Here is a 26,341-nt window from a genome sequence, read left to right as displayed (position 1 = left end):
GGGAGGTGTCGTCAACACGCGGGGAAGCTATGTGGGCGCGCTGCACTACCTGCTCGGGGGCTCTGTAGGCTCAAGACTGTCCTAAGGAGTAAGATCTGTGAATTTAAGAAAGAAGTCAAGTTCATAAATAAAAATCGGTGTGATTCTAGGACCCACTGTCAACATTTTGATGTAAATGTATAATTTTTAATTTTTTTAAAAAGGATTTTATTCATAGAGACACGGAGAAAGAGAGAGGAGAGGGAGAGAGGGAGAGAGAGAGGCAGAGACACAGGCAGAGGGAGAAGCAGGCTCCCTGCGGGGAGACTGACATGGGACTCGATCCCGGGTCTCCAGGATCACACCCCGGGCTGAAGGCGGCGCTAAACTGCTGCGCCACCCAGGCTGCCCTAATTTTTAATTTTTTTTTTTTTTAAGAATAAAAGGATCCTGGGATGCCTGAGAGGCTCAGTGTTGGAGCATCTGCCTTTGGCTCAGGGCATGACCTCTGGGGTCCTGGGATCGAGTCCTGCACTGGGCTCCCTGCAGGGAGCCTGCTTCTCCCTCTGCCTCTGCCTCTGGGTGTTTCATGAATAAATAAAATATTTGAAAACCAAACCAAACCAAACCTGATGTGCGTGGTTGCCGGCCTGTGGTGGCTGAGTGATGGGACTCCTGACCCCGAGCCCCCGGGAACAGGTTTGCTCCCCGAGGCCTGCACGGTGGGTGTGGGCAGAGGCCCTGTGCCGCCCCACCGGGGCGAAGGGAGAACTAGAGCCGGGCAGCAGCACAGTCAGGCCAGGGGGCCCTTAGAGCTCCTTCTGGGAGTTCACGTTCACGAGGTGTAGAATGGAAGCCCCAGGTTGACCCCGGAGCTACATTTTACAGCAGCAAGAGCCCGAATCCCAACTGCCCACTGTCAGAAGCGGACGGAGGGACGTGCATGTGGTGCTGAGACGTGGGGGAAGGCAGGACCGCGCGTGGCGGGGACAGGCCTCGCTGGTATTCCAGTTGTTATTCTGTGGGTTGCTGGCCCTCTGGGGAACCGGTGCTGGATCCACACCACAGCCGAGGAAGTTTGTGTGGGAACACGTGCAGGTAAGGGTCAAGGGCACAGTGCCCGCCTCCTGCCCGCCCACCCACGGAGCCCGTCGCTGGTCCCCAGCATGAGAAGCAGGACACCTCTGCTCCCGCACCCCCCACCCGGGAGCGGCGGCTGGCAGCCCCTTGCTGGCTCCGGGGCAAATGGGCCTAAGAGCCCTGGGGTCAGGCCCACCGGCCGCCACCCTCTGCCTCCCTGCGCCGTTGTCCCCCAGTGGCGTATTTCCATGCGCACGGACAGCCAACATCAGGTACAGACGTGAGTGCAAAGGCAGGGTTGGTTTATTGGACTTGGCTTTGACGCGACAGGCACTCTGCAGGCGCGCGTACAGGCTGGTGGTGAGCACACCGTCCCTGCCGGCAGAGCCAGGGCGGTTCAGAGAACAGATCAGAGGACGGGTTCCGTGTCATGTTCTTCCCACACTAATCGCCTCCGGGTTTCCCGGACCCTCCTTTGTGCTTTCAGGTAAACAGGAGTCAGAAAGGATTGTACGTTTATAAACTGTGATACCAAATTGTACAAAACTAACCAGGCGTGTGGGGTCAGGGGAAGATGACCGTTTTACAAAATACCGTAGGAACACCAGCATTAACGTGAGTTATTTCCAGTTTTGGACTCCAAGTCCCCTTGGCAACTTTGCTGAAGAAAAGAACATGCATTGAGTAGAAAACTGGTATTCTAAATACATTTTCTTTGTGTGACACATTCTTGTTGTGTGGATACATAATGTGAATTAAGAAAAAGTTTTTTTTTCCTCTCTTTGCTGCCAAAATGTAGGCATTAAAATTAAGCCACAGTAAACCCACTGAACTTACCCACAAAATGGAGTAAGTTGGGACAGATTTAGGGAGGGAGGGAGGGAGGGATGGCATCGAGAGGTGCGGCGGTGCGGCAGGGGCGTCTCTAACACTCCTCCGGGGCCTCTGAGCAGGGACGGGCGTGTGCTCCGTGGAGAGCGTCCAGCATGCACCCGGGGGCGGCCGCACCCACCGGGCCCTCGAACCTCTTGATGAAACACCTTTAACGCCGCTGGACTACGTGCTCCATCTTTAAAGCTAAAATGAAAACTGTTACAAAAATAATCTGGCTGAGGATCATGAAACTTTTTTTTTTTTTAAAACAAAAAGTTAAAAATATTTGAATGTTCAAATCTCATCTTCTCTCACACTATCAGATTTGGTTTTGAACGTGATTTAAGTATCTTACGGAATGCAGCACATAAACCCCATGCAAGCACCACAAAACCATCCCGTACATAAGACTTCTCAGTACAATGACTATTTGACAGCTCAGGGTTAGTTATTTCTCTTCTCGTGGACTAATCATGACAAAACTTTATTACAGAGCAGGAAAAGGACAAGGTTCATCCCTCCTTTCTGGGGGGGCCTCCATCGCCAGCCGGTCCACCTGACCCTGCAGGGGCGGTATTTGCACGCAGGGCCCCACCCTGATGACGTGATTAAGAAACCAAAGTCGAATCAATACAACCCCGCGATCCCAGCAGGCCTCCCTTGTCACGAGGCGCTGGCTGGTCTCACTGAGGCAGTGCTGGGGCCCTCTCGTGGGGAGGAGCCAAGGGGGCTGCCTGGGTTTTGGGGAGACGCTGGGGACCCTGCATGGGGCAGAGGCAGCCTTCGTCCAGGAGGCCTGAGATCCCGAGTGGAGGGTCGGCTGGAGAAGCACGGAGCACCTGCGTGCCAACACCATAGCCCCACGTCGCAGACCTCTTCTTTAGGTGTGCGATTTGTTATCTCATAAACTCAACACGGCGCCGTAAACTCCAGGGGCCTTCCAGAGGTGACCACCTGATTTCGGAATCTGCATCCTGTCCATCACGGGGGCTCAGGGCTGGTGCGGTTTCCCTCCGCTCTGTCCCTGCTTCCCCTGCTCATGTCTGAGCACCTGCCACCAACGTCTGTCATTAACAGAAGTCTATAAGAACCTTAAGTGCAAGCTTCAGCATTTCAGATAAAAGGTAGCTACGAACAAATAAATACAAACAATTCTTAACGGCTGATTTCCACCTTCCAGCAGGAACGCAGGTTTTCGGACACTGCAGCCACACCTCTGAAGAAATGAGTTTTAGTCTAAGTCGGGAAAGCTGCTTTTGGGCACGCCAGTCACCGGGGTGCTGGCTCGAAGGCTTACGGAGAAAGGTCAGAAGGGCAGGCGGAGCACAGGACCCGGAGGAAGGAGTGTGCTCGGAGTCCCGGGTGAGCGCCGCCAGGGGCGCTCACGAGGGAAGACACTTTGGGCTGGCCTGAGAGGTAGGAACACAAGGAGGGGAACAAGGCCCAGGGGAGGAAGGAGGCGTCCCGAGGGCGGAGGCTCTTCTCTCCTCGCCCCTGCCGCAGGCCCGTGGAGAGAGGCTACGAGCCTCCTGCTGACCCGGTGACAGGCACCTGCCAGGCACCTGCCGGACACCTACAGACAGGGGAGGAAGGCCACCGGAAAGCTACCCGGCATGGCAGGCACGGCGCCGAGCACCCCAGCTCTGCAGTCTGCGGATGGGGACGGCACCTCCAGGCTCCCACCCCGGTGGGGGTCACAGAGGTCATTCGCACACCTGAGGGGCTCATGTGCCAACAGCGTCTGTTGTAAAACCTTCAGCCAGACACCCACAGCCCCCACAGAAGGATGGAGCAGCAGCAGCTCCCACTCAGAACCTTGTTTATACAATTTATGGGGATTTATAAAACAATAAAAAAAGGCCCCACCTTTTTAAAGTTATAATTTATAGAATATCTGTACAAAAACAGTCTCTAAAAGGACCCTGCTACTATCCTAGAAGAAGTCCATAGCGGTTGGCCTTCTCTTTGGCGTGGTGGTCAGCAGCTTCTTGGTCCCCAGGGGGGTGCTGGTGGGTGAGCTCGTGGGCGTCTTTAGCACTCCGTGGAGGGGCCTCTGCTCAGGGTTGAAGGCCACTCGGGAGGGGCCCGTGGGACTGACCAGGATACTCTTGTCTGTCTTCTTGAATTCTGCCCCGGATGAAAGCAAGGCCACGCGTTAGCGGAGTAGCATTCCTGGCCTGCCCAGCGCCCCAGTGCTGTCTCCCGTCGGTGCCGTCCCCCGTTCCCACTGCCGGCAGCCCAGCCAGGCCCGTGCGGTCACGAGGTCCTGCAGAGAGCAGGCCCCGAGCTTCCAGAGGTCACGGACTCACTATCCTGCTCCATAGAACGAATGAACAAATGTCCACGGACGGCATAGGAGGGGGCGTCGGGCAGGGGGGTGAGGGAATGCGCATGAGCCTGAGGCTCAGGCGGGAAGAGCCTTTCATTCCAGCTGATCTGCTCCCCACACTCCCTCCAGCTCCAGAAACAAGGCCTGGCAAGGCCAGAGGCACCTCAGACTCCCCCACGGTCTCCCCCCTTCACACGTACGTTTACGTGTAGGCCCTATGAAAGGTCAGATCTTAAACACATTACATCCTTTTAAAAAGCTTGGTTTCTGTTAAAACAGAACAAGCAAAAGGCACTGATACTAAAAGCATCTTCTCTTGGGTACGCGGCTCACAATGTTAGCAGATGCAGCTCGGCTGCGGGCTGCCAGTGGTCCCCAGGCCCGAGGACACGGCTTTTCAACGCATCCCCCGCCAGACAGACCCCTTCCAGAGGCCCCAAGGACACCCCTCCACACCCGGCCCTGGATGCCCCACTGGCAGCTTGGCTCTGGACTTCTGACTCTGGAGCGGGTCAGGGCCCGTGTCCCCCGCGAGCTGCCTCCGTGGAAGGAGCCCTGCAGGAGGCTGACCCCACACTCACCCGCGGTCATGTTTCTGTTCAGCCCGAAAGTGACCTTCTTGGAGCTGGACGGCATCTTGTCTCGCTGCAAAGGGAGGACAACAGAGGGAATAAGACAGCGACCATGCCGTCCGTTAGGACTGGGGAGGAAGACCGGGTACCCCGTGATGCCTGAACCCCCCAACGTAACAGGAAAAGGCTCGCCATTTCCACGCTAGGACTCCCATTCACCAGGAGCTTTATAGTTTTACGGGTGCACGGAACGATGGGCCCACACACCGGGACGGGCTCTGGCTTCAAGGGCGGCACATGCGCTTCCCAGCGGTGCCCACACACACTCATCTAGATGATCTAACAATTCATCAGAATTAGCGGTTTCCTATTTGGGAGATTCCCAGATGTGGCTGCACTCTGCATATGACAAAGCACCCTCATTTCCATGTGAACCCCGTCACCTTGCCCTGCACCACTTGCTTTCAGACCATAAACGTTTTATAAGAGAAGCCGGATCTGTCTGTGGCATCATCGGCGAGTGTGTCTGAGACTCTGCACGCGTGTGTATTAACACAGCAGTCGTCCCTCTGCTAGTTCCAGCAGGTACCTACGCAGCACCCCCTCCTTTCTCAAAACAGCCACTGTCCCGTGGCCTCCTGGCAGGGTGGCCCAGTAGCACCCTCCTGGCGGCAGGCCCTGTCAGCCTCAGTCTGCGCCTCACCCTGTACCCCCCATGGGCGCCCGGGGCAGCGCCTGCTCCTTCCCCCACCCTGACCACCCCCGGGGATACTAAGATGAGGCATCACGCGCTGCACTCTCGATTCCCGTGGACCAACCCCTCAGGCCGGCCCAGATCACCGAGAGACGAGCCTGTGCTACCAGGAGGCGGTGAGAGCCCCAGAGCCACCTGGCCCCAGGGGCCCCCAGTGCGGCAGACCAGGGCTCCCTCGACAGGAACCTGCAGGCCGCGGGCAGGAGCAGAGGCCTGGCACACGCAGGCGGCGTGGTCGGGGTCAGGAGGGTGGCGGTGGGGTCACGAACCTGCAGGGCAGGGTGTGCAGAAGTGGCAGTGGCGCTGCTCTTGGCTTTTCTGAAGAACAGCGGCTTTGGTAAGAAGGCAGTGTCGAACCTCACAAAGTCGTTCTCCGTCCTCAGCTGCTGCTTCTTCGAGGGGCTTAAGGCGCCCCCGTCTCCCTGCACGAGGGAGGGGTGAGGAGAGGGGAGGTCACACGTGTGTGCAGGGAGGCCATGTGGGGCCCATGGGCCACAGCGTCTCTGGCTCAGACACCCCCCCCCCCCCCGGGTCTGCAAACACCTCCTGGACACGGCAGGGCGCAGACCTCAGGCACGCGGCACCACGCCAACAGGGCCACAGGGTTCCTAGCTTTTTAGCCACAAGAACCACTTTCATGGATCTTCAAGCCTAGGGCTCCTGAAGATTTCTGCTTTTCAAAGACCACTTGTTAAATAATTGAACGCACTTTCTCATTTCTGACCAAAGACCTCATCGTCCACCAAGAAGTTTGGTGGTGCAAGAGAGTGAGCACGCCCTTAGGACCTGCAGGTCCACTGTGGGGAGATAAAGGACCCTCACCGGGGGTTTTACAGCTGCCTGCAGCCCCCAGCAAGGCCCCTGCTCTGGTTCTGGGGTCCCAGGGTCTGGAAGCCCGATATAGTTAACGTCACACGGCTGGATTCTGCAAGGTCCTGGCGTTCCTGGCCTAGAAGCTGAGGCCTTCCCCCAGGAGCCCCCCCCCCCCCCCCCGGGTGGTGTGAGCGAGGGGTGGACCCAGGAGGCCTCTCTCACACGCCTTCACCCACCAGCGAGAGACACCAGACCCTTTGGGAGGAAAAGCTCCCTTGACCCTGCGGCTTATGAGCAATAGTTCCAACGCCAAGGAAGGTTGCTGAGCCTGAGAAATGACACGCGGAGATTTCCCGATGCTTAGTGAAGACAGGGCACCAAATGAACGGGCGTGGAGGCCCAAGGGAAGTGGTACCTGCCGCAGAGGTGCTCGGGGAAGGTCTAAGGTTACAACAGGCTTCCTGGAGCCCAGGGGAGAGCTCCGGGTGCTTCCCCAGCTGAGACCTTTCCTGGTCACAAGCGGACTCAACCACTCAGAGACACCATCAGCTTGGGATGAGCACTTGGCTGAGCGCACACGGGTGCCCGTTACCCATATGTCTGCCCGAGCGGGTGCTGGACGTGGTCAGCAGGCCCGTTTGGGAAGGGCTGGGGAGCAAATACCGGGCGCCCTGGGGTCATGAGGTTTTGTAAGTACTGCTGCCGCTGCTGAGGAGGGAAGGCTGCCTGGGCCAGCCCTCACCACCAGCGTGCCTCTGCGTCACAGTCGAACGGTTTGCTGACACTGGTACAGACACGCCACAGGGCCACAGGCGACATGGGAAGCAGATCCACAGCCCACTCCTTGCTTAATTGACTCTAGATGTGTAAGCACAGACAAGCTTTTCTTTAAAAAAATAAGCGAAAAGGAGAAGAAATTTGGCCCTCAAAGGGCCAAAGGTTGGCCGCGGGCGCATTGATGAAGGAACACCAGAGCAGCGTCTGACGGGGACACCTGCCTGCCTGTGCATACTGCAGGGGGCCTCAGCTGGGGGACACTCCCAGGCTTCCTGCCGGCCCTCTGCAGCCCCCAGGGAGCAGCCTGGCAGGGTGGGGGGTCCAGGACGACAGTCCCGGCCCCCAAGAAGAGGCACCTGTTTATTTCCTCCTGGTCCAGGCTGTTATAAACCAGGGCCGCCCCTCGGCCTGGAGCTCTGGCCTCGCCCTGCCGCCCCCCAGGGGGCTGGCTTACCAGAGCCTGCCTGAGCGTGGCCTCGGACTCCAACACCGCGCCACGTGCTGCCAAGTCAGACGTCTCCTTCACCTTCTTCCTCTTTTTCAAGATGGCAGTTTTCTGACTGGACGGGCTGTGCACGTCGGGGCTGCCGTGCTCCGCCTTCTTTCTCTTCAGCCTCCCGCCCGGAGGCGGGGGCCAGGCCAGTGCGGGGGGACCGCTGCCGTTGACCGGGAGGGCTCCGAGTTTCCGCTTCCTCTTCGGGACCGGGGCCCCGCCGGCGGGGGTGGCTCGCGGAGCCAGGTCCTGAGCACGGGCGCTGCAGGGGCCGCCAGGAGCCGCGTCCTCCAGGGGCGGCAGTGCTGTGGACTCCGTGCTCCCGGCCTGGACCCTGGAGCTCTTCTTCTTGGGCCGTTTCTTCCTGCTGTGGGCTGTGGGGGGCCCCGCGCCGCCCTGTTCCTGGGGGCCTGGGGTGGCTGCCGGCCTGGGCTCTGCTGCTGGCGTCCTCGGGGCTCTGCTCGCACCGGCCTCTGGCTCGCCACCTCCATTCTGTTCTGGGGGCATGGCTTCAGCGCTCGACCCTAAATGTTCAGGCTGGAGGTGGTTCTTCTTCTTCTTCTTCCTTTTCCTCTTCTGAACACTGGCTTCACCCTCCTCTTCCTCAGTAAGAAAGAACTTGTTTCCTAGAAAGAAACCCAGGCCCATGAGGGAGTGCCTGACATGGGGCTGACCGCTGGCTCTGTCGTCAGGTGCCGTCCTTTCCCTGCCCAGCTGGGACCAGACCCTCCCGATGCCGGTTCCCACAGAGACGGAACTACAGCCACGCTCAGGACTATGCATCTCCAGGCCCGTGAAAACCACAGCTGCAGGGCAGACACACCACACTTGCTCCAGAGGGCGCAGTCTGTGTAGCAGCCGCTACACCCTCACCTGCTGAAGGTGGCCCCAGGAGGAAACAGGGAGGCTGCGGGTGAGAATCCTTCCTCCTCAGCAACCCGAGCTGAGGCTCAGGCTCTGGCTCTGCCCTGACCCCGGAAGCCCTGTGCCCAGCCTCCCAGCAGTGCAGAGGCGCCCTCCTCCTCCCTCACCCACGTGGAGCTTGGAGGCTCACCTCTCTCTTTTTCCAGCTCGGTTTTCTCTAAAAGTTTATTTCCTTTTTTCTTGTGTCTTCCTCGGTTGAGGGTTTGCTCCTCTTCATCAGCAGAAATGTCCTCGGCAAAACTGAGCTGAGATATACTGCCTGCTGGACACCAAAGCCGCATCCAGTCAGCTTCCTGAGATGCCACGACTCTGTCCCCACCTCACACCGGCATTCTCCACCCTGACTTCTGCAACCTCGCTACCTTCCCAACCCAAATCTGTGGTGGATGCAGGAACTGCACCCCATGGGGGACACCCTGACAGCATGCCCCCTGGGGCTCAGCAGCCCACAGGCGTACATGGGGAGCAGGGTGTGCTGGCTTGCTCACATGTCCCTGGCTATGGACAACAGCTTTTCCCTTGGGGCACACCTGACCATGACGGCAAAGGAAAGGGAGCCTGAGATGTCAACTCTTTTCTTCCTAAAGAATCAAACTGGTATCTTCCTAAAACCGACGATGACCCCTCAGCCCAGTCTACCCCCTTCCCTGGCGCAGAGGCCTCCCACAAGCTCTGCCCAGCTGACGGCCTTCACAGGTAAAGGCTGTCTTATGTTCCCAATGTCTCTTAATCCTGTTTGTCAGTATTTGCTGTAAGTGCCTCAGTTGGGCCATGTTCATGTAACATCACCAGCTGTAATCCTGATGCCCTCACCTTCAGAAAGATCCTGGAACCTGAAACAGAGAATAAAAGTCCCTGAAAAAACCTCTTCTTTCTGTGTTCTGTAAACACACACATACCAGTTTTCAGATGTGCTACTTGGGTGTGTGTTCACTTTCTTTTCCTTCTAGGAGGAGAGGCTAACGGTGGTGTGATGTGAAGGACGCATTGCCCTCGAGGACGTGGGACGTGGTGATCTAGAGAGTCCACTGTGGTTCGTTCATGTGTAACAGAAGAAATTAAAACTTTTCTCAAGGCCAAAGCAGCCCATGTCTCTGCTTATGTCCCACTGTCCTCTCTGCTCACCTGGTGGAGAAGCACCAGTGCTGGGTGGGGGGGCAGAGCACCAGGGGAGCCAACAGAAGGTCCAGTTCAGCTCTGTCACCTGCCAGCAGGGACCTCGGGCAAGCCTCGTGCCCTGGCTGAGCCATCAGTGAGGTGGGACATTAGAAAAGCCTTGCAGGGCTTCTCCTCACAGGAACTAACTTATGTCAAGTGCTCGGACACTTGACACTGAACACAGTGGGTGTTCAGTTTCTGGTCACCAACCACGAGAAGCCAGGGTGCTCTGCACTCAATGACTGGTGTGGCAGACCGGCACGGGCGTGACCACAGTGGGAGGTGAGGGAGCCGACACCACTCAGTGGCACCCTTACGCGGCAATCGCTGGCGGTACGAACGGCCGTTACTGATGTGCTGCTGCTGCCCCACGAGGACGCGGTGGCCAGAGTTGAACTCTTAGGGGCATGTGAAGCATACACGTGTGGGTAGGGGAGCAGCTGTTCCACGAAACTTTCCTGCTGCTGTGTGCACGCCCAGGCTATGGCTAGACGTGATGAGGGCCGGGGACACAGCCTCCACTGCGAGAGTCCACAGACTGCGCCCACAGCCACTTACTTTTTGATGAGTTTGGAGAGACGCTTCCTGTTGAAGGGTGGGATGTTTTTCCTGTTGGTGATCTCCAGGAGCCGGTCCGCAACAGCCTTGTAGTCGAACTGCGTGAGAACAACAAAACGTAAGCCCGCAGCCAAGCCACACTGACTTAGAAAGTCACTTCCACAGGTGACGGCAACCAGCGGTGTGGGCTCCCAGGCGCATTCGGCAGCAGGCCGGTGGAACAAGGGAGTGCTGAGACTCAGCGACCAAAGGTTCAGTGCGATCTCTGAGAAGCCTGTTCTATTTGTTCTTGGGGGATGCTATTCTTCATCCATCCTGTTTATTCTTTCTTTAAAGAAAAACTGTGGTAGAACACAGCACAGAGTTGGCCTGGGTGTGGCTCTCTGGAAGTGTGATCTAGAAGCCGACCTGTGCTTGGTAACACAGTCACCTTTACTGGAAAAGCGCTGAGCTGCCTTTGTCGTAGGGAGCGCATGGATCCTAACAGCGCACGCCGGGATGAAGACTGACAGCTTTCATAACTCACGTTTTTTTTTTTTTTTTTTTCCTTTTCTCTGTCACGTTTAAATGTGCCTCCAGTAAGCTCATCGTAAGGAAGTGACGTCAGCGAGCAAAGGGATTAAAGACGACGGGAGCCGCGGGCCTGGGGATAACGCACTCTGACCCTAATTCCCACTTAGCCAGGCCACTCCACAGCCAGTCTGTTCTACCAACCTGGAGCAGGGGCCCAGCGTCCTCCAGGCGCCCACCGCCTCTCTCCCCGTCGCCGTGGACCCCGTCCTCTCTGCAGTGCTGCTTGCCCAGTGCTATCAAAACACACACAGAGACAGAGCTCTTTAAACACAGTCACTACTTCCAGAGGAGCCACTGTCTCAGTGTCTCTTCAAACAGAAAACCCCTGCAAATACATTTGTCATCTTCCAAAGCAGTTTTGTTAAAATAAATCCCACAGAAATCACACATTTTGCCTTTTAATTGCATCACAGACAAGACCTCTGCTGCCCTCAGCGCCCTCCGGCGAGCTTTGCCTTCCGTTAACACTGGCGGCGGGGGACGGGAGGCCCTGGGCTGGAGGCCGGGAGAGCGGAGCAGAGCTCACTCAGGAGTCTGTCCCCGGTTTCAGGAAAACTTGAGGCCGGGGGTAGAAATCTATGCAGATAACACACTCACGTCTCAGGGGGCTGCCGCAGCAGACACAAGTTAATGCTAATGCAACTATTAACACTTAGAAAATAATTCAAAGAGCACTAATGCCCATGAAGAAGCAGATAAAACTACCAAGGAAAACTCACAACTTTTCAAATTTTATCTGCTTGTTAGTGGTGGGGCCTCTGGGCACAGCCTCGAGAAGACGCAGCAGAGCCCTGCATGCATGTGCGGGTCCAGGGCCACAAGCACGACAAAAGGAGCTGGGAGAGGGTGGCTGGTTGAGACAAAGGCCGGGCGCGCAGGAGGGAGCGGGGACGGCCCCCACGACTGCATGAAACCTGCTCAAGGGCAGCTGGTTAATTCATCTACACTGAATTTAAGATCAAAGATTTTCTTCTTTTGAAAAGAATTATTTTTCCAATTAAGGAATAACACATGATTGCTGTAGAAAATTTAGGACAGAAGTACAAAGCAGAAGTCACCCATTAACTCTGCTTCATGCAGCCAACTATTAACATTTTGATATCCTTCCAGATTTTTGAAGGCACATACCAAACCAGGCTCCATAGACTTTTGGGTCTTGTTATAAAAAAATGTTTAATTAAATTTCCCCTGGCCACTAACTTTTGAAATCTTTGCTTTTTAACGTCTGTGTGACATTTTAAAAGCATGCGCACACCCGGACCTGAACGTTTACCTAATGCTGAGCCCTGAAATGCTGTAAACCACTGCTGGAGTGGGAGGGGTCTGCAACTGGAAATGTGGGCTCCACATGCAGTCCCTGCGGGCTAAGACTGGCCCCGGCCATCGCAGCCCACAGCGGGTGTTACCCAAAGAGGGACCCAGAGATCAGGAGGCAGCGCTATGGAAATAAGCGTGTGTTCGCCACGTGAGCACCAAGGACCCTCTTGGAGATACAAGTCCACATCAGGATGTTTAAATACATCAAAAATCCAAACAACAAAAATAAACAAAAGCCAAGGCAAGAGCAATGGTAAAGTGAAACCCTAGAGGGACTCCCGTGACCCTGGGAGGCAGCACATGCACGCCGCGGAGGGCTCCCGTGTGTCAGCGCCCCTTGGCTTCCCTTCTCGGGGAGCTCATGGCAGGGCTCCCTTTGATGAGGTCTTAGGTTATCTCAGTGAGACTCCAATGTATGTACTAAAGTGTTCACCTGAGGAGAATTTTATCTAAAAAGACAGACTGTTCAAGGGAATCCTCTTACCAGGCTTCTTTTTACTGACTGGTTTTCTCCATGCCACCTCGTTTTCAGGCATCTCATCTTCGGAGAACTCGTTCTCCTCCCCTTGGGCTTTCTGTTCCTCGAGGGTCTCTTCCGGTCCGAAAGGAGACTGGTCTACGATGACTTCCAGCACACCCCTAGCTATAGTCTGTACCAATGTCTGGCTGGGGGTAGAAGTACAGCAGAGAGAAGGTGATGACAACAGAAGACCTGGTCATTTAGCAGAGGTGATGGGGCACATGGTGCACGGCCCACTCTAGCCTCCCCAGGGCCCAATGTGACCCATTGCCCGGCCCACAGTGTTGGCTCTCCTGACCACACTCCCACGCCAGCCGGCTGTGGCTGTGCAGAGCCAGTGGAGCGCCACGTGCTGAAGGCAGACAGAACTGCGACTGTGGGGGGGGGTGTGTCTCCTGAAGGTCTGTGGTCAAGCCAGCAGAGCACAGGTAGGACTCAAAGCATCACAAGTCTTGCTAACAGAAATTCAAAGTTCAGCTGTTCTGGGGTTTGGCTAAACTATCACAGGTGTCTTGCATCAAGCCTCTCAACAATTTAACACCAGTACCCACAATTAAGGACCAAATGAAGTAGAGAAAAACAAGCATGGGATTCACTTACTCCTTAGTTTTGGCAGCAATTTTGCAGAATGGATCAATAAATTGGAGATTCTGATCTGCCAAAAGCTGAAATTTAGGAACAAAACAAAATTTTTTTGTATGTCCTAGAAAAAGGAGCCGTTCACATTTTTCACATAGGGTTAGATCAGGGAAACACCTTTGTCAATGCTGAAAACGCACTCTGCGTGAACTGCCCAGATGCTCGGAGCCAGCTCATGGCCATCTTCCAGCCACATGGGCATCAAAGTGCAATGACCAGAGAAAACCACCCCACTAACCCATGCTGTTCTGCATTCCCTGATCTAGAGACAGGTTCAATCGACAGAGATATTGTCAGAAACTGTAAGATGAAATAACAAAAAATCATTATGGTGAGCGTGTCCTTGTGTTAACTATTGGACTGTGTCAGTTGCTTTCAATTGTTTTATAAGCAGGACTTCAAGAACATCCTTAGCTCACAATCTTTGTTCACGTGTCCTATTAGCTGCTTAGGACACATTCCCAGATGGGGAAGGATTTGTCAAAAGACAGGGTGAGCCAATTTATGTTGCTCCTGTTGCTGGTAAGGCCGGTGCTGACCACAGCGTTTTCTCCCCAGCTCCAGGAACATGCAGAGAACCAGAGTCCCCGGTCAGGTCCGCTGTGGTCTCATTACACCCCGGGCCTGATGTCTCACTGCTTCTTACCTCTTTCCCTCCCACTTTGGATAGTTCATCCAGATAAATATCAATGAAGTGGAACTTCACTCCATTAGGAGACTGGCTCTCAGGATGCAGGATTTCTTTCATCAAGACATCCAGGAAGAGCTTGATTCGGCTGAAGAAAACAACACACGCGGTCCTATTAACTGCAGCATGCCAGCTCTTCCCTCTTCCCCCAAAGAAAACAGTCACGTCTGTTCTTGTGCTACAATGCGTAACAAACAGTGCAAGGCTGAGAACGTGCTATGAGGGAAAAGCAATCCCTGGAATCGGTAGAAACGCGCATGTGCCCCCACGCCCTCAGGAGCCTCTCCTGGGCTTCGTGTTCTTCACGCCTAAGGAGGTTCTGCGTCTCAGTCGACGGAGGGGAAGGCAGAAATCACGCCACTCCTACTAGCTCGCTAACTGGAACGCTTGAAAGTCACACTATCCCTTTCAACATTTTAAAGCCACCAAATGCTTACCCCAATACTTTACCAACCTTTCTTCCCAGCCATGTCGCTTGAGAACTTCAAAGGACTGCCTCAGGACCAGGCGGATCAGCTAAAGATAGACAACTTTTGTTACCAAAGGGAAAGTAAGAAATGCCGGTCAGTCAGCAGAGTGAAGAGACCAACGAAATTGGTTACAGCCTGCGTCTCCAAAGTGAAAACACAGTCACAGTCATCTCATTGAACTTTTCACCAGGAAGTGTTAACTAAGGATCCCCAGACTCACCCCCAGCAGCTGAAAGAGAAAACAGAGCGGCCTGCGAGACCTAGTCGAACACCGTCCCGTGATCCCGCTACCTCTTGCCACACTAAGCCTGGGGCTTGCTCTGCTTCACAGATAAGCCCTCCCACTGCTCTCAAGAAGCTCAACATCCTTCCTTTACAGGCTTCGAAAGCACACTGGGGGAAGGGCCTTCAGATCTTACCATATAATATTTGCCCAGGCGCAGCCGGTCTATCCCCTTCCACTCTCGATTCATTGTTTGCCAAAAGGTTTGAATGAACAGGTGTTCTGCAGTGAACAAAAGCTTTTGAATACTTGGTTTTCAGATTCACATATTGCCATAAAGCAAGAAAGTAACAAAGGGAAACAAACTAGGATTATTGTTTACTTTTTTCCAAGAATTTTTTGGCAGCTAGAAAATTTGGTCCATAATTAAATATGCTCAGTAATTTATTTTCCATTCCCACAAAAGCCTATTATAACAGGAAGGCTGATAATATCTTGATATTCAACTGTAATGCTCTATGAAGCATTTTTCTTTATCCACTGCAAAGCCTTGTTTCTATTAAAATCAAAAATTCTCTGAGCCACATCCATGGGCCCTTTCCGCCCACCTACACCTAACAATCAATCCAAAGCCATTAATTTTGATGAACACTTGGATGATCCGCATAGAAACTCAGCTTTTTGTTTCATGTTCCATGTCAGCTGGTTGAGCTCTAATAAAACATTCCATTTTTCTCTTCTGAGCCACGAATCTACCACTTTTCCATCCAAAAATAACTGTTGGATTTTTTGGTTTTACTTCTTTTTGCACAATTCTTTCTTGATATCTGAAAACCTAGATAATATTCCATGGGTAGAATTCTGCTCATTATGGGTCAGCTGGGACCCGGCTGAACCACAGAGCCACTGGGGTTTCGAAGGCCAGTGGGATGGCTCTGCTCCGAAGAGCGCCAAGCAAATCCAACCAAATCTGCTGTCTTTTTTTTCCTTTGTCAGCACAATCAAAACCTGAATGTCTCAGAAATAATTCATTTTCTCCCTTTGTTTTTTGGCTTACTTTATGGCTTACTACCAGTGATGCCCTTATGTGGCTCCAGTCTTCAGGATGTCCTGGTACCCAGAGGTGACAGCAAACAGTGGCATATGCATGCCCAGCCTCTGAGTTTTATTTTTATTTTTAAAAATGATTTATTTACTCATGAGAGACACAGAGAGGCAGAGACAGGAGAAACAGGCTCCATGCAAGAAGCCCAATATGGGACTCGATTCCAGGACTCCAGCATCACACCCTGGGCTGAAGGCAGATGCCCAACCACTGAGCCACCCAGGCGTCCCACCTCTGAGTTTTATTAAAGCAACTCAGAATGTGGAGACTCAGGAGATTTTCATTTCTTTAAAAAATGTATACATATATATATCCATTTATTTTTGAAATCTTACAGAGGTCACACAATACTGCACAATATGCCTCTTTCATTGGCCCTCTTTTGGGGTCAACATCTAAGCTCTTCAGGGCTTTCTCACAGGGAAGGTCTGTCGCCCGACATCTACACCCTGGCAGCCCTGGGCACAAGTTCAACAAGCCCCCTGGAAAGAGGAAACTCTGAAGGAAGAACAAACAATATTGCCTAGTTTCCTATGCAAGTTACCCAAGCTGATGAATGAGGAAGTTCTGAAAGTTATGAAAACATCAGGACTTACGGGCCTCTGAGTTGTTAACAACGTGGACGAGTTGGGAAATAGTGTTCGCTAGCTCCTCCTGCAAAGGTGGGGTCGGGGAGAGACAGCAGGGTTATTATGCGGCAGCACTGGACGTCACAGCATCTGCTGGGGTCTGGGCCTCTTGTTACATCACTGTTTAGATTTTAGCAAATGCGAAACTCCCAATCTCAGTGGACTATTGTGCCAATGTAATAATGCCTCCGAGGATCACGCTGTAGGTTTAAGATAGTATCTCTAGTTTCAGTTCAAATGACCTACAGAAATAAACTGTCAATTCTTGGCTTTAAAAGTACATAGCTGGGAAAAAAAAAACGTAACTGACGTGGACATCCTACCCTAAGCCACCAAATTCTGGCATACAGATGCAAGGGGATCCCTGGTGGTTAGATGTGGGGACTGTCACTCCTCAGGGGTGTGTGTGGAACCAGAAAGTCCCATCCTAGGCTCACTCGCTTGGAGCCAGGCTGCGATGGGGGGTGTGTGTGCAGGGGGTGGGCCAGAAGCGAAGGTCAATGGCACCCATCCAGGCTCTGTCCAGGGCAAAAGGGCCATGTGAAGAATAAGTCCTGCTACAATGCAGCAAGATCACTGGTGGGGAGAATTTGGTGGTCTGGGTCTAAGAAGAGACCTGCCCTGGGAAGTGTCAATAGAATCCTGTTCACAAGTGACATAAAAAAAGAACAGCCATCCTTGGTATGACTTGCATTTACTTTACCTGGGCTCACGTCTTCCTCACCCATTTTAAATGAAAATGATGCTCCTGTTCATCTGTTTTCTTCCTCCACTAAAGCTGTCGTTTGGTTTGTTACTTTTGAATGTAACTTAAAAATATTTTGCCCTGCTGTCCTACTCAAAATATGTTCAGTGAAGTAAAAGCAATAAATCAAAGCAGGCTATTACATGGCTTGGGGAAAGTGGTAAAGTTGCACACCAAAATCCAGACAAGTAAAATCTATAATCTTTTACGTATCGAAGGGCTTCAAATAGCGTTCCTCAAGGCTTACTCTCCACTTCGACATTGGCAGGTTTGCTTTCATGCACTAGAACAAAACTCTGTAGACAGCGAAAGTCATTTTCTTAAATTGTTTTGGTGGTGGGGTTCAGCATGCTCGGCAGATGGGTCTAGAAGCACATGCACATCTGTGCCAAGTCTCCCATTGACTCTAAGGGTAGAGGTTGTCAGAGGCAGGTCCACTGCTTGCTCTACTAGGCTCCCGACCCTCAGCAGGGTGACTGCCCAGTCACGGCACCCGTTCAGATCATGCCAGAGGTAGGCTCGGAGCCCGGTGCTCACAGGCTCTTTGACTAGAGCCATGACATTACTGACCACAAATAATAACATACTAAACAGAAGCTTCAAAATATGTAAAACCTTCCACGGAACCAACCTATGAAAATATGACAGAGAAACAAGAAACTTCTATTTTATGCCTCTTCTTCGTTATCTGAAAAGATAACTTCTCTGCTTGGCCACTGTATATCCCTTTCTGATGGACAAGAGGCGGGCAACTGAGCCCTGAGCAGCGACTTCAATTTCTTTACGTGCACAGGAGACAGACACATAAAACGAGCAAGCCCTTTTTATCCATCTGGGCCAAAGCACCAGTCGTCTGACAAAGGGAACTGTATGTTACCTGTAGGAGGGGTTCGTCCTGCACCCACATGCAGTAGAAGAGCCCTTTCCATATTTTTAGAAGTTCTTCTTGACTGAAACCTCCTAGAGGACAAAACAGCACAGACATCTTACTTTAGAGTCCTCACATATCCTGTCGCAGGGTCTAGAACTACCACGTGACAGGAACAACACCACAAACATCTTCATTCTCTCACCCACTTTTTTTTTTTTTAATTTGAAGCATACACTTCCTTGGTGGTACAAAATAAACACATATAGATCACGTAGTTTTATCATCTATGGGGCAGGTGGTAGTGGTGGTGTGTCCTCACCATCTGAGGAGTGTAAGGAAGTACATGTCATTACAAAATTATTAATGAGGTAGTCATTTATAAAAATAGCTCCCTCTGTGTGCTCCTCTCTGCCAAATCTAGCATATCACTCTGCATACCAACATTTGCATTATTCTTACAAAATGAAATTGCAAATCCTACAAAAGATACAGGATTTGCTTAAGTCCCATACAACTGGCCCTGGGGAAACTGGCAGAGCTTTGAGATATTTTTACAAAGATAACCTCCCACAGCTTTTTAGAGATTTTATTTATTTGAGAAAAAGAGTGTGCGACAGAGAGAGCATGAGCCAGGGGGAAGGACAGAGGGAGAAGCAGACTCCCCACTGAGCAGGGAGCCTGATGCAGGGCTTGATCCCAGGACCCTGAGATCACAGCCTGAGCAGATGCTTAACTAACTGAGCCACCCAGGTGCCCTTGCAAAGATATTGTTTTAAAGATCCTGGCAAGAAGTCAAACTTGGCTATATCTGGATTTCTTTCCCTCCTGGTTATAGTTTTCATTTCCTGGGCAACATTAGCTTTGTTTTAAGTGACATCACCTTGGTTAGCCTCGTTTGGACTCCTTTTTAAGCCCTGTACTACCTCCGACTAAGCCACAAGTCATACACAGCCTTTTAGCTCCTGGGCAGACCCCAGATGTCATAATTGCTGAGTAACATATGGGATCTCAAAAGCCAGGTGAGTATACATTCTTGGAGTTTCCAAGTCGATGGAGAACAAACAACCCTTGAGTCTTGGTGCATGTTACAAATGGTCTGTGTTAATACTTCATTAGGGGGTACTAGGAAAAATGGTTTGGAATATCAAAGAAGGACAAACTAGGTGAATGCATACAAGTACGTATACACTGGGCATCAATGTAATTTCAATATACCAAAAATAATTAAAAGGTGGCAAACAGATCCTTTTTGATGTATTGAAGTTTAGTGTATTCAGAGTGAGAGTGAACCTTTAGAGGTATATAGGTATTGACTTCCAAGTTACCAAAGACCTGATATGAAAATATCAACAATTTTATTACGGTGCATTTTGATAGTTAGTTTCTACTTAAAACCGGTATGCTAAAGAGTAAAATTTATTAAAATACATTTCCTTTAAGAGTCGGGCAAACCTCATGGCATGGCAACTGGCTCCCCCGACCCTCGGGCACCTTGTTATAAGCCACACCTTGGGGGCCTAGCTATTGCTAGCACAGCTACAGTGAGTGATAAATTTCCCTGGAGCTGAGACAACTGCAATCAGGACCACAATAACTTTGTCAAAGTGACCTGTGTTTATATTCAATCATGCTAAGACTAATGAAGAATTAGGGACGCCTGGGTGGCTCAGTGGTTGAGCATCTGCCTTCGGCTCTGAGCACGATCCCGGTCCCAGAATCGAGTCCAGCATCAGGCTCCCTGAGAGGAGTCTGCTTTTCCCTCTGCCTGTGTCTGTGTGGCTCTCATGAATAAATAAAATCTTAAAAAAAATAAGACTACTGAATTAGTGGGCAGGGCAAGGATCACCCTTGGCTGGCTGGGAAAACATCAGATGAAAAATATACGGGGGGAACTTAGAATGGATAAATCAGATGTCGGTAACACCCGAACCTACTGATCCACCTTAGCTCGCAGAGTCACCTATCAATCGGAAGACCACAGCACCACCTGCTAAGTATTCTTACAAAAACCAAAACCAACTGACACGTCAAATCTGACTATTAACCAGTTTGTGGGGAAACACAGGGGACAGAGGAATATGTCAGGTGAGACCACGGGATACAGTCACCAGGGCAAATGGCCCGTTCCAGCAACAAGTAAACAGCAAAGGGAAAAGATAGGAACGGCAGCCAGACCAACTGAATGCAACGGCTGCCTCTTGCTTGGATTCTGATGTGTCACAGACAAATTCACAAAATGATGGGAAAACTCAACGGATTAGTTATTTCACATGAAGCAACTTTAAAAAAAGGTACGATAATGGTACTGTGGTGATGTTAAAAAGAGCCTGTCTTCTGGAGCTCCATAATGAGGTGCGTGGAGATGTCAGTGGGAGGTGGATGTGGACAGATGGGACAGACCAGGCAGGTACTAACTGGTCCTGAAGCGGAGTACTGAGTACTCTATTTATCTGAAAGGTAAAAAGTACTGCACAAGGTCACTAAGGTGTTACCAAGGGCCGTTTTCGTTCTTCTGTTTGTGTAGAAAGCTCTTCATAATGAAACTAGAAAACCAGAACGCCGGCCAACTTAACAGCAAACAGGATTGGATGACGCTGTTTCCTGTGTTAAGGCCTGGAGCTGGGCAGTCCCGGGGTCTGCGGCCCCCTCCAGCGCTCCCCCCTTCCAGGCAGGGCTCGGGGAGGGAGACAGTGGTCTGCGTGGGGCTCGGCCCAGAGAAAGGGGAGCCAGCAAGCTGCGCTTATGTCGAATACGCATGAATTCCCTCAGCTACAGGGCTGCTGCAAGGCTGGACAGATGACCCCAACTCAGAGGCTCTTGCTCTCGCCAGCAGGCTTGAAGAGGACGTAGTGTGCACCTGCACTCGGCCACCTCACCAGCTGCTGGGGAGCCTGTGTGAGAAGGGAGCCCATCTAGAGGAGCCAGGTTTGCCATGGAGAAAAAGTTTGGTGCCATCAGCTGAGCTCCTTCATGAAGCTGTGCTTTGGTTTTCCCCCTTAAAACTGGTCTGGGGGAACCCTGGGTGGTGCAGCGGTTTGGCGCCTGCCTTTGGCCCAGGGCGCGATCCTGGAGACCCGGGATCGAATCCCACGTCGGGCTCCCGGTGCATGGAGCCTGCTTCTCCCTCTGCCTGTGTCTCTGCCTCTCTCTCTCTCTCTGTGTGACTATCATAAATAAATAAAAATTTGAAAAAAAAAACAAAAAACAAAAAAAAACTGGTCTGGCTGGGCAGCCTGGGTGGCTCAGCGGTTTAGCACCGCCTTCAGCCCAGGGTGTGATCCTGGAATCCCGGGATCGAGTCCCACGTTGGGCTCCCTGCATGGGGCCTGCTTCTCCCTCTGCCTGTGTCTCTGCCTCTCTCTCCGTGTGTGTCTCATGAATAAATAAATAAAATCTAAAAAAAACAAAACAAAACACAACAAACTGGTCTGGCTTAGGGGCACTTGGGCATCTTTCCAGATCTGTCCTGTGCTTTGACATAATGCTTACATATGGTACAGACACACACAGACACATTAGCTGTGTGTGTGTAACCTAGATAGCGTCGTGGGTTCTACACATTCCACGTTCTGGCACTTTTCACTTAAAAGCAGCACAGCGTATATTTCCAGATGGTTCTAAGAGCACTAGTGTGTCACGCCAACTCTAAGTGATACTGTGACATACCGAGTATCTGTGGTTACCCCACACCTGTAATGGGCAAAGGTGCAAAGGATATGTATGCTAGAGAGGTTTATGTAATGGAAAACTATGGATTTCAACAGTCACAGGGTGACAGTAGCTCCTAGGCAGTGCGCAGGAAAGGGGGTCAGGTGTGAAAACAGATTGCTTCTTCCTAAGCGAGGCAGCAGAGTGCAGAGGACACAAACCCATGGCCAGGCCCCAGCTCGCTACTTGTTAGCCGTGCTATGTAGAAAACCATCAGCTAGCCCCTGGCCCTGTTCTCTCACCTATGATATGTGTACGGTTTAGGGTCACAGTCAAAATTAAAGGCATGTACGAGAAGCACTTTGTAAGAGTAAAGCGCTTTTCAGTGCTATTGGTAGGTAATATGATTGTCTTGTGTTCTCCACCCACAGGCTGCTGAAGCTCTCTCCCCTTTTAAAACACTTATTTTCAATATATGTATAAAAATCACTTGTTTTTGCCCAGGAATTTAGTTTTTATTTAAGACTTAAAAAAATAAATTTAGAACTTTTATTAAGTACTTTCTACCCTCATGGGGCTCAAACTCACTACCCCAGGATCGAATCCCTGGCTCCACTGACAGCCCCAGGCACCCCCCATTTTTTGTAAATTGACTTACAGCCGACACTCAGTGTTACATCAGTGTCAGGTGCTCACCACAAGTGGAGCTACCATGTGTCACCCACACGACACTGTTACACTACCATGGCCTATATTCTCTACACGACTGTACCTTTCATCCCATGACTTACTCATTCCATCACTGGGGGCCTAACGTACCCATTTTTGAAGGCTTTAAAGCGAAACAGAGAAATGCTCATTTAATTTCCTCTCACTCTGAGGGTGAAGGATGTATCTGAAGCAGGTTCAGCCCTCAGGGGCTTTTCTGTCTTCTTGGGGTTGACTTCCTAAACCAATGCCACCAGGTTTCTGGCAACAATATAGGTTTAGTTATTTCACAGCAAATGAGGCGAACATGAAGTGAGACATGGGCAGAGTAAATTTCAACAAACTGTGAAATGAGAAAACCCTGACCGCTACTCTCGGGATGAAATGAGCTCAGGAGCATTTTAGGTTGGGGTGAGTCCACACCTGGTCAGTCAAAACACCTGCAGCTCTCATCTATTCTACCTACAAGGGGCCAGGGACCCCTAAGCCTGTTAGTATGAAGAAATACTTCCTCCAATACTGAATCTGAAGCCCCATCAGCCGTAAGATGTACGGTTCTCTTACGTGCCACCAAATGAGAGCAAGAGGGCACAAGGTTGATTTTAAGATCCATCCCAGTTTCTGCAGATGTTACATGTTTACAGTTGCAGAATCAATAAAGCCGGGGGGTGTGTGTGTGTCTGTTTTTCATTCCCTGCTCTATTATTCTCAGTGCCAACAATAGTAAGAGCACACAGTAGGTGCTCTGTGTTTGCTGAAGACGTGAATGAACGGTACAAATGAGCTCTCATGGGTAAAACCATAGATAGCGATCATTCTGTACGTGCTCTGTGTGAAGTTACAACACCCCAGAGCATCATTTAGCTGCTTTAAGCACTACAAAAGTTCCCAATTTGTTTACAAAGCTTCTGGGGTTCCTGGCTGCCCCAGTCAGTGGAGCATCTGCCTCCTGATCTTGGGATCGTGAGTTCCAGCCCCATGTTGGTCGTAGAGATTATTTTTTTTTAATTTTTTTTAAAAGATTTTATTTATTTATTCATAGAAACAGACAGAGAGAGAGACAGAGATATAGGCAGAGGGAGAAGCAGGCTCCATGCAGGGAGCCTGATGTGAGACTTGAACCCAGATCCTGGGATCATGCCCTGAGCCCAAGGCAAACGCTCAACCGCTGAGCCACCCAGGCGTCCCTAAATTTTTTATTAAGTAAGCTCCATGCCTAGTGTGGAGCCCAGGGTGGGGCTTGAACTCATGACTCTAAGTTTGAGACCTGAGGGGAGATCAAGAGTCAGACACTCAACCGATAGAGTCACCCATGTGCCCCAAGATCACTTAAAACAAAAAAACAAACCCCCACAAAACTATTTATGTTGCTGGTGGGCAGTTCTTCATACCAGTAAGACTAAGATTTCAGATTTCCTTTACTACACACGAAACAAAACACAACAAACCGTGAGCCTGTCAAGGAGACACACACGTCAGGTCAAGTTACTCCCCAACTTGCATTTCAGGTCCACGGGGGACAGTGGCGGCAGAAGCCCGGCTTATTATACCTCCCTGTCACCGTCTGTGACATTCACCATGCAGTTCCTTCTTCAGAGGCCCAGCATACTCTACGCAACGTGGGCGTGGTGGTGAACAAGATAGTCTCTCTTGGCATGATGGGCACTGACCAAACAGGACCTGGGGGCACTGGTGCAGACCCAGTGGCCTCATGCCCATGTCCCTGCAGATCCTGGGCCCGCTCATCAAGCTCTGTTTGGCCATTTCAGCCCATATGTACTGCATCTGGCCTTTCTTGTGTTCTTGTGTGGAGGCAAGCCCGGTATGCCTGGATGTGCTCCCACTTCCAGCTAAGCAGACAGACGGAAGTTTACACTGTTTGGGGAAGAGTGATACAGTAACAGAGAACGAAGAAGCCACACAGCTAAGTGCCATGACAGACACACACTGGATATTTTGGAATCCTGGAGGGGTGGTGTGAGATGGTAGGGAAGGCACTTTGGAGGAAGTGATGTTGAACTGAATGCTAGGAGTGCGCAAGAGAAGCAAAGGCGGAGAGGAGAGAAACGATGCATGTATACCAAGAGTCAGCACAAAGCATCACGTAGGGGCCGAAGTGGCAAGAGAAGGGAGGACAGACCATTGCCTGCAGACCTGGAAATCCAAGAAGGTGGTGACGTGATCAGAACCGTTTTTAGAAAATGACCCGGGCTGGTTTGTGGACGAGAGGTTCAATAGAGGGTCAAATGGACTTAAAGAGATTGGCTAGGAAATAAGCAAGTTCAGAGTCTAGATGAGATAAACGGTGAGGGCAGAGTAACTCAGCAGATGAAACAGGCAGAAGCAGCAAGAGACCATGGATGAGGGGTGGAGGAGAAGACCGGGAAGAGCCATCCAGGACATTATGGTGCGTCCAGCCTGGCTTTGAGGGGATGGCGGGAGCTAGCACCTAAGATGAGAGAACACAGGCGGCAAAAGTGAAGCAAGAGAGAACAGGTTTTAGGGAGGAGGAGAATGAATCACGTTGGGGCATTCGAGTCTGGGGTGCCCACGAGGGACACCCAGGTGGAAGCGCCTCGTCCGTGCATCCTATCTGCGCTGGGAGCAGCCAGGTCTGCTCCCGCAACTCGAGCACTCGGGGACCCGAAGCTGTGATAATAAACGTCGCCTCTCCGCGAGATCCCTAAGCAGAACTGAAGTCAGAAATCTGGTCTTCCCTCCTTTCTGGGGCACGTCCCACAGAACTGTATTTTCTTTTTCCCCCGGGGTGGTCCTTTTCCATCTCTCCTCAAAGACCAAACGAACTGAGAAAGTCAGTACAGAGACAGATAACGCCTGTCCTTTCTTTCTTTTAGGTTATTTACTTATTCGTGAGAAAGGCAGAGACGTGGAGGGAGAAGCAGGCTCCCTGCGGGGGAGCCCATGCGGGGCTGGATCCCAGGACCCCGGGGTCACGCCCTGGGCCACCGGGGTGGGGGTGGGGGTGTCCCAATACCTGTTCTGTCCAGTAGACTCTCAAGGCAGTAGTGTTAGCAGTCAACACGTCAAAATGAATCCGAGCGCAGCGCAGAGCCTGCGCCGTGGGCGGTGGTCCGCACCCCCGGGGGCTGCACCGCATGTCGGGGCCCGTGAGCTTCGGGCTGCAGCCCCGACGGCCTGGAGCGCAGCGCGGCCCCGCACCCGCTCCCGCACCCGCAGCCGCTCCCGCTCCTGCACCCGCAGCCGCTCCCGCAGCCGCTCCCGCTCCGCTCGCCACCGCAGAGGCCTTCCCGGACCCGCTCCCCATCCCCTCCCCGCCCTCTGGACCTCTCCGAGCCCCCCGGCCCCCCGGCGCCCCCCGGAGGTCGGGTCCGTCCGTCCGTCCGTCCGCCCGCCCCCTCCCGCCCCCTCGTCCGGGCGAGCGCGGCGCAAACCCCCGCGGGCAGCCCCCCCCCCCCCCCCCGCCGCCATGTGCGCCGCTGCCCGCCCGGCGCCCACCTGTCTCCCTCTGCGTCTTCACGCTGATGTACTGGCGCAGCTTCTTCACCGCGCGGTCCCGGATGCCCTTCTCGTGAGACGCCAGCCGCTGGGCGAACTGCAGCTCGGCCGGCTGCATGGCGGGGGCCATCGCGCCCGCTGGACCATCCCCCGCCGCCCGCCGCCGCAGCCTCCCGCCGCCGCCGAGCAGCTCGGGGCCGCGCCTGCGCAGAAGGCGGCGGGGCGGGGCCGGGGCGGCGCGCGCGCTGATGGCGTCACAGAGGCGCCGGGCGCCGCCGCTCGCAGCGCGTCCCGGGGGCGAGGGCGGCCCGCGGCGGTTCGGCCTCGGCTGGCGGGCGTCGCCGCAGCCGGCGTTTGGCGGCGAGGTTAGCGAGCGCCGGGTCTCGCCTGGAGGAGGCCCCGCGCCTCCAGGCCCGCT

At 52.6% G+C, this 26,341-nt stretch overlaps 2 protein-coding genes and 1 long non-coding RNA gene across 7 annotated transcripts in view; 2 read left to right on the top strand and 1 right to left on the bottom strand.

The window, feature by feature from the left end:
- Window positions 1–1,344: 1,344 nt before the first annotated feature.
- RRP1B (ribosomal RNA processing 1B) lies at window positions 1,345–26,116 on the bottom strand. Of its 5 annotated transcripts, none has more exons than XM_038581596.1 (16): window positions 25,924–26,116; window positions 18,097–18,179; window positions 16,442–16,499; window positions 14,937–15,022; window positions 14,502–14,563; window positions 14,006–14,225; window positions 13,321–13,385; window positions 12,685–12,866; window positions 11,025–11,116; window positions 10,311–10,408; window positions 9,408–9,427; window positions 8,725–8,856; window positions 7,632–8,296; window positions 5,857–6,009; window positions 4,843–4,906; window positions 1,345–4,059 (listed from the first exon to the last, which is right to left on the bottom strand). In XM_038581596.1, the coding sequence occupies exons 1-16, from the start codon at window positions 26,051–26,053 to the stop codon at window positions 3,866–3,868; spliced, it is 2,304 nt and encodes a 767-aa protein (XP_038437524.1). In that variant the 5' UTR covers window positions 26,054–26,116; the 3' UTR covers window positions 1,345–3,865. The 5 variants fall into 5 exon arrangements, with proteins under 5 accessions (XP_038437524.1, XP_038437525.1, XP_038437526.1 ...); XM_038581597.1 differs by having other exon boundaries at window positions 8,725–8,853; XM_038581598.1 differs by having other exon boundaries at window positions 14,006–14,135.
- Window positions 20,152–21,209, top strand: LOC119867083. The gene is made up of 3 exons (XR_005382455.1): window positions 20,152–20,381; window positions 20,417–20,442; window positions 20,924–21,209. It is a non-coding gene; the product is annotated as an uncharacterized LOC119867083 (long non-coding RNA).
- An 80-nt stretch (window positions 26,117–26,196) lies between the features above and the next one.
- The window catches only part of HSF2BP (heat shock transcription factor 2 binding protein), a 101,712-nt gene continuing 101,567 nt past the window's right edge, over window positions 26,197–26,341 (top strand). The window contains exon 1 of the mRNA XM_038581595.1: window positions 26,197–26,288. The gene's annotated coding sequence lies outside the window, so the exon portion shown is untranslated. The remainder of the gene's footprint in view (window positions 26,289–26,341) is intronic.

Source organism: Canis lupus, chromosome 31, assembly GCF_011100685.1.
Source record: "Canis lupus familiaris isolate Mischka breed German Shepherd chromosome 31, alternate assembly UU_Cfam_GSD_1.0, whole genome shotgun sequence".
In the NCBI taxonomy this organism is placed as follows: domain Eukaryota; kingdom Metazoa; phylum Chordata; class Mammalia; order Carnivora; family Canidae; genus Canis; species Canis lupus.
This window is presented reverse-complemented; position numbering and strand designations above follow the sequence as displayed.

Coding starts and splice junctions, on each gene's coding strand:
- RRP1B (XM_038581596.1), bottom strand. CDS start 26,053: ATGGCCCCCGCCATGCAGCCGGCCGAGCTGCAGTTCGCCCAGCGGCTG. Junction 15,023..16,441: donor TGTTAACAACTCAGAGGCCC/GTAAGTCCTGAT, acceptor TGTTCACTGCAG/AACACCTGTTCATTCAAACC. Junction 9,428..10,310: donor CTCTCCAAACTCATCAAAAA/GTAAGTGGCTGT, acceptor TCTCTGTTTCAG/GTTCCAGGATCTTTCTGAAG.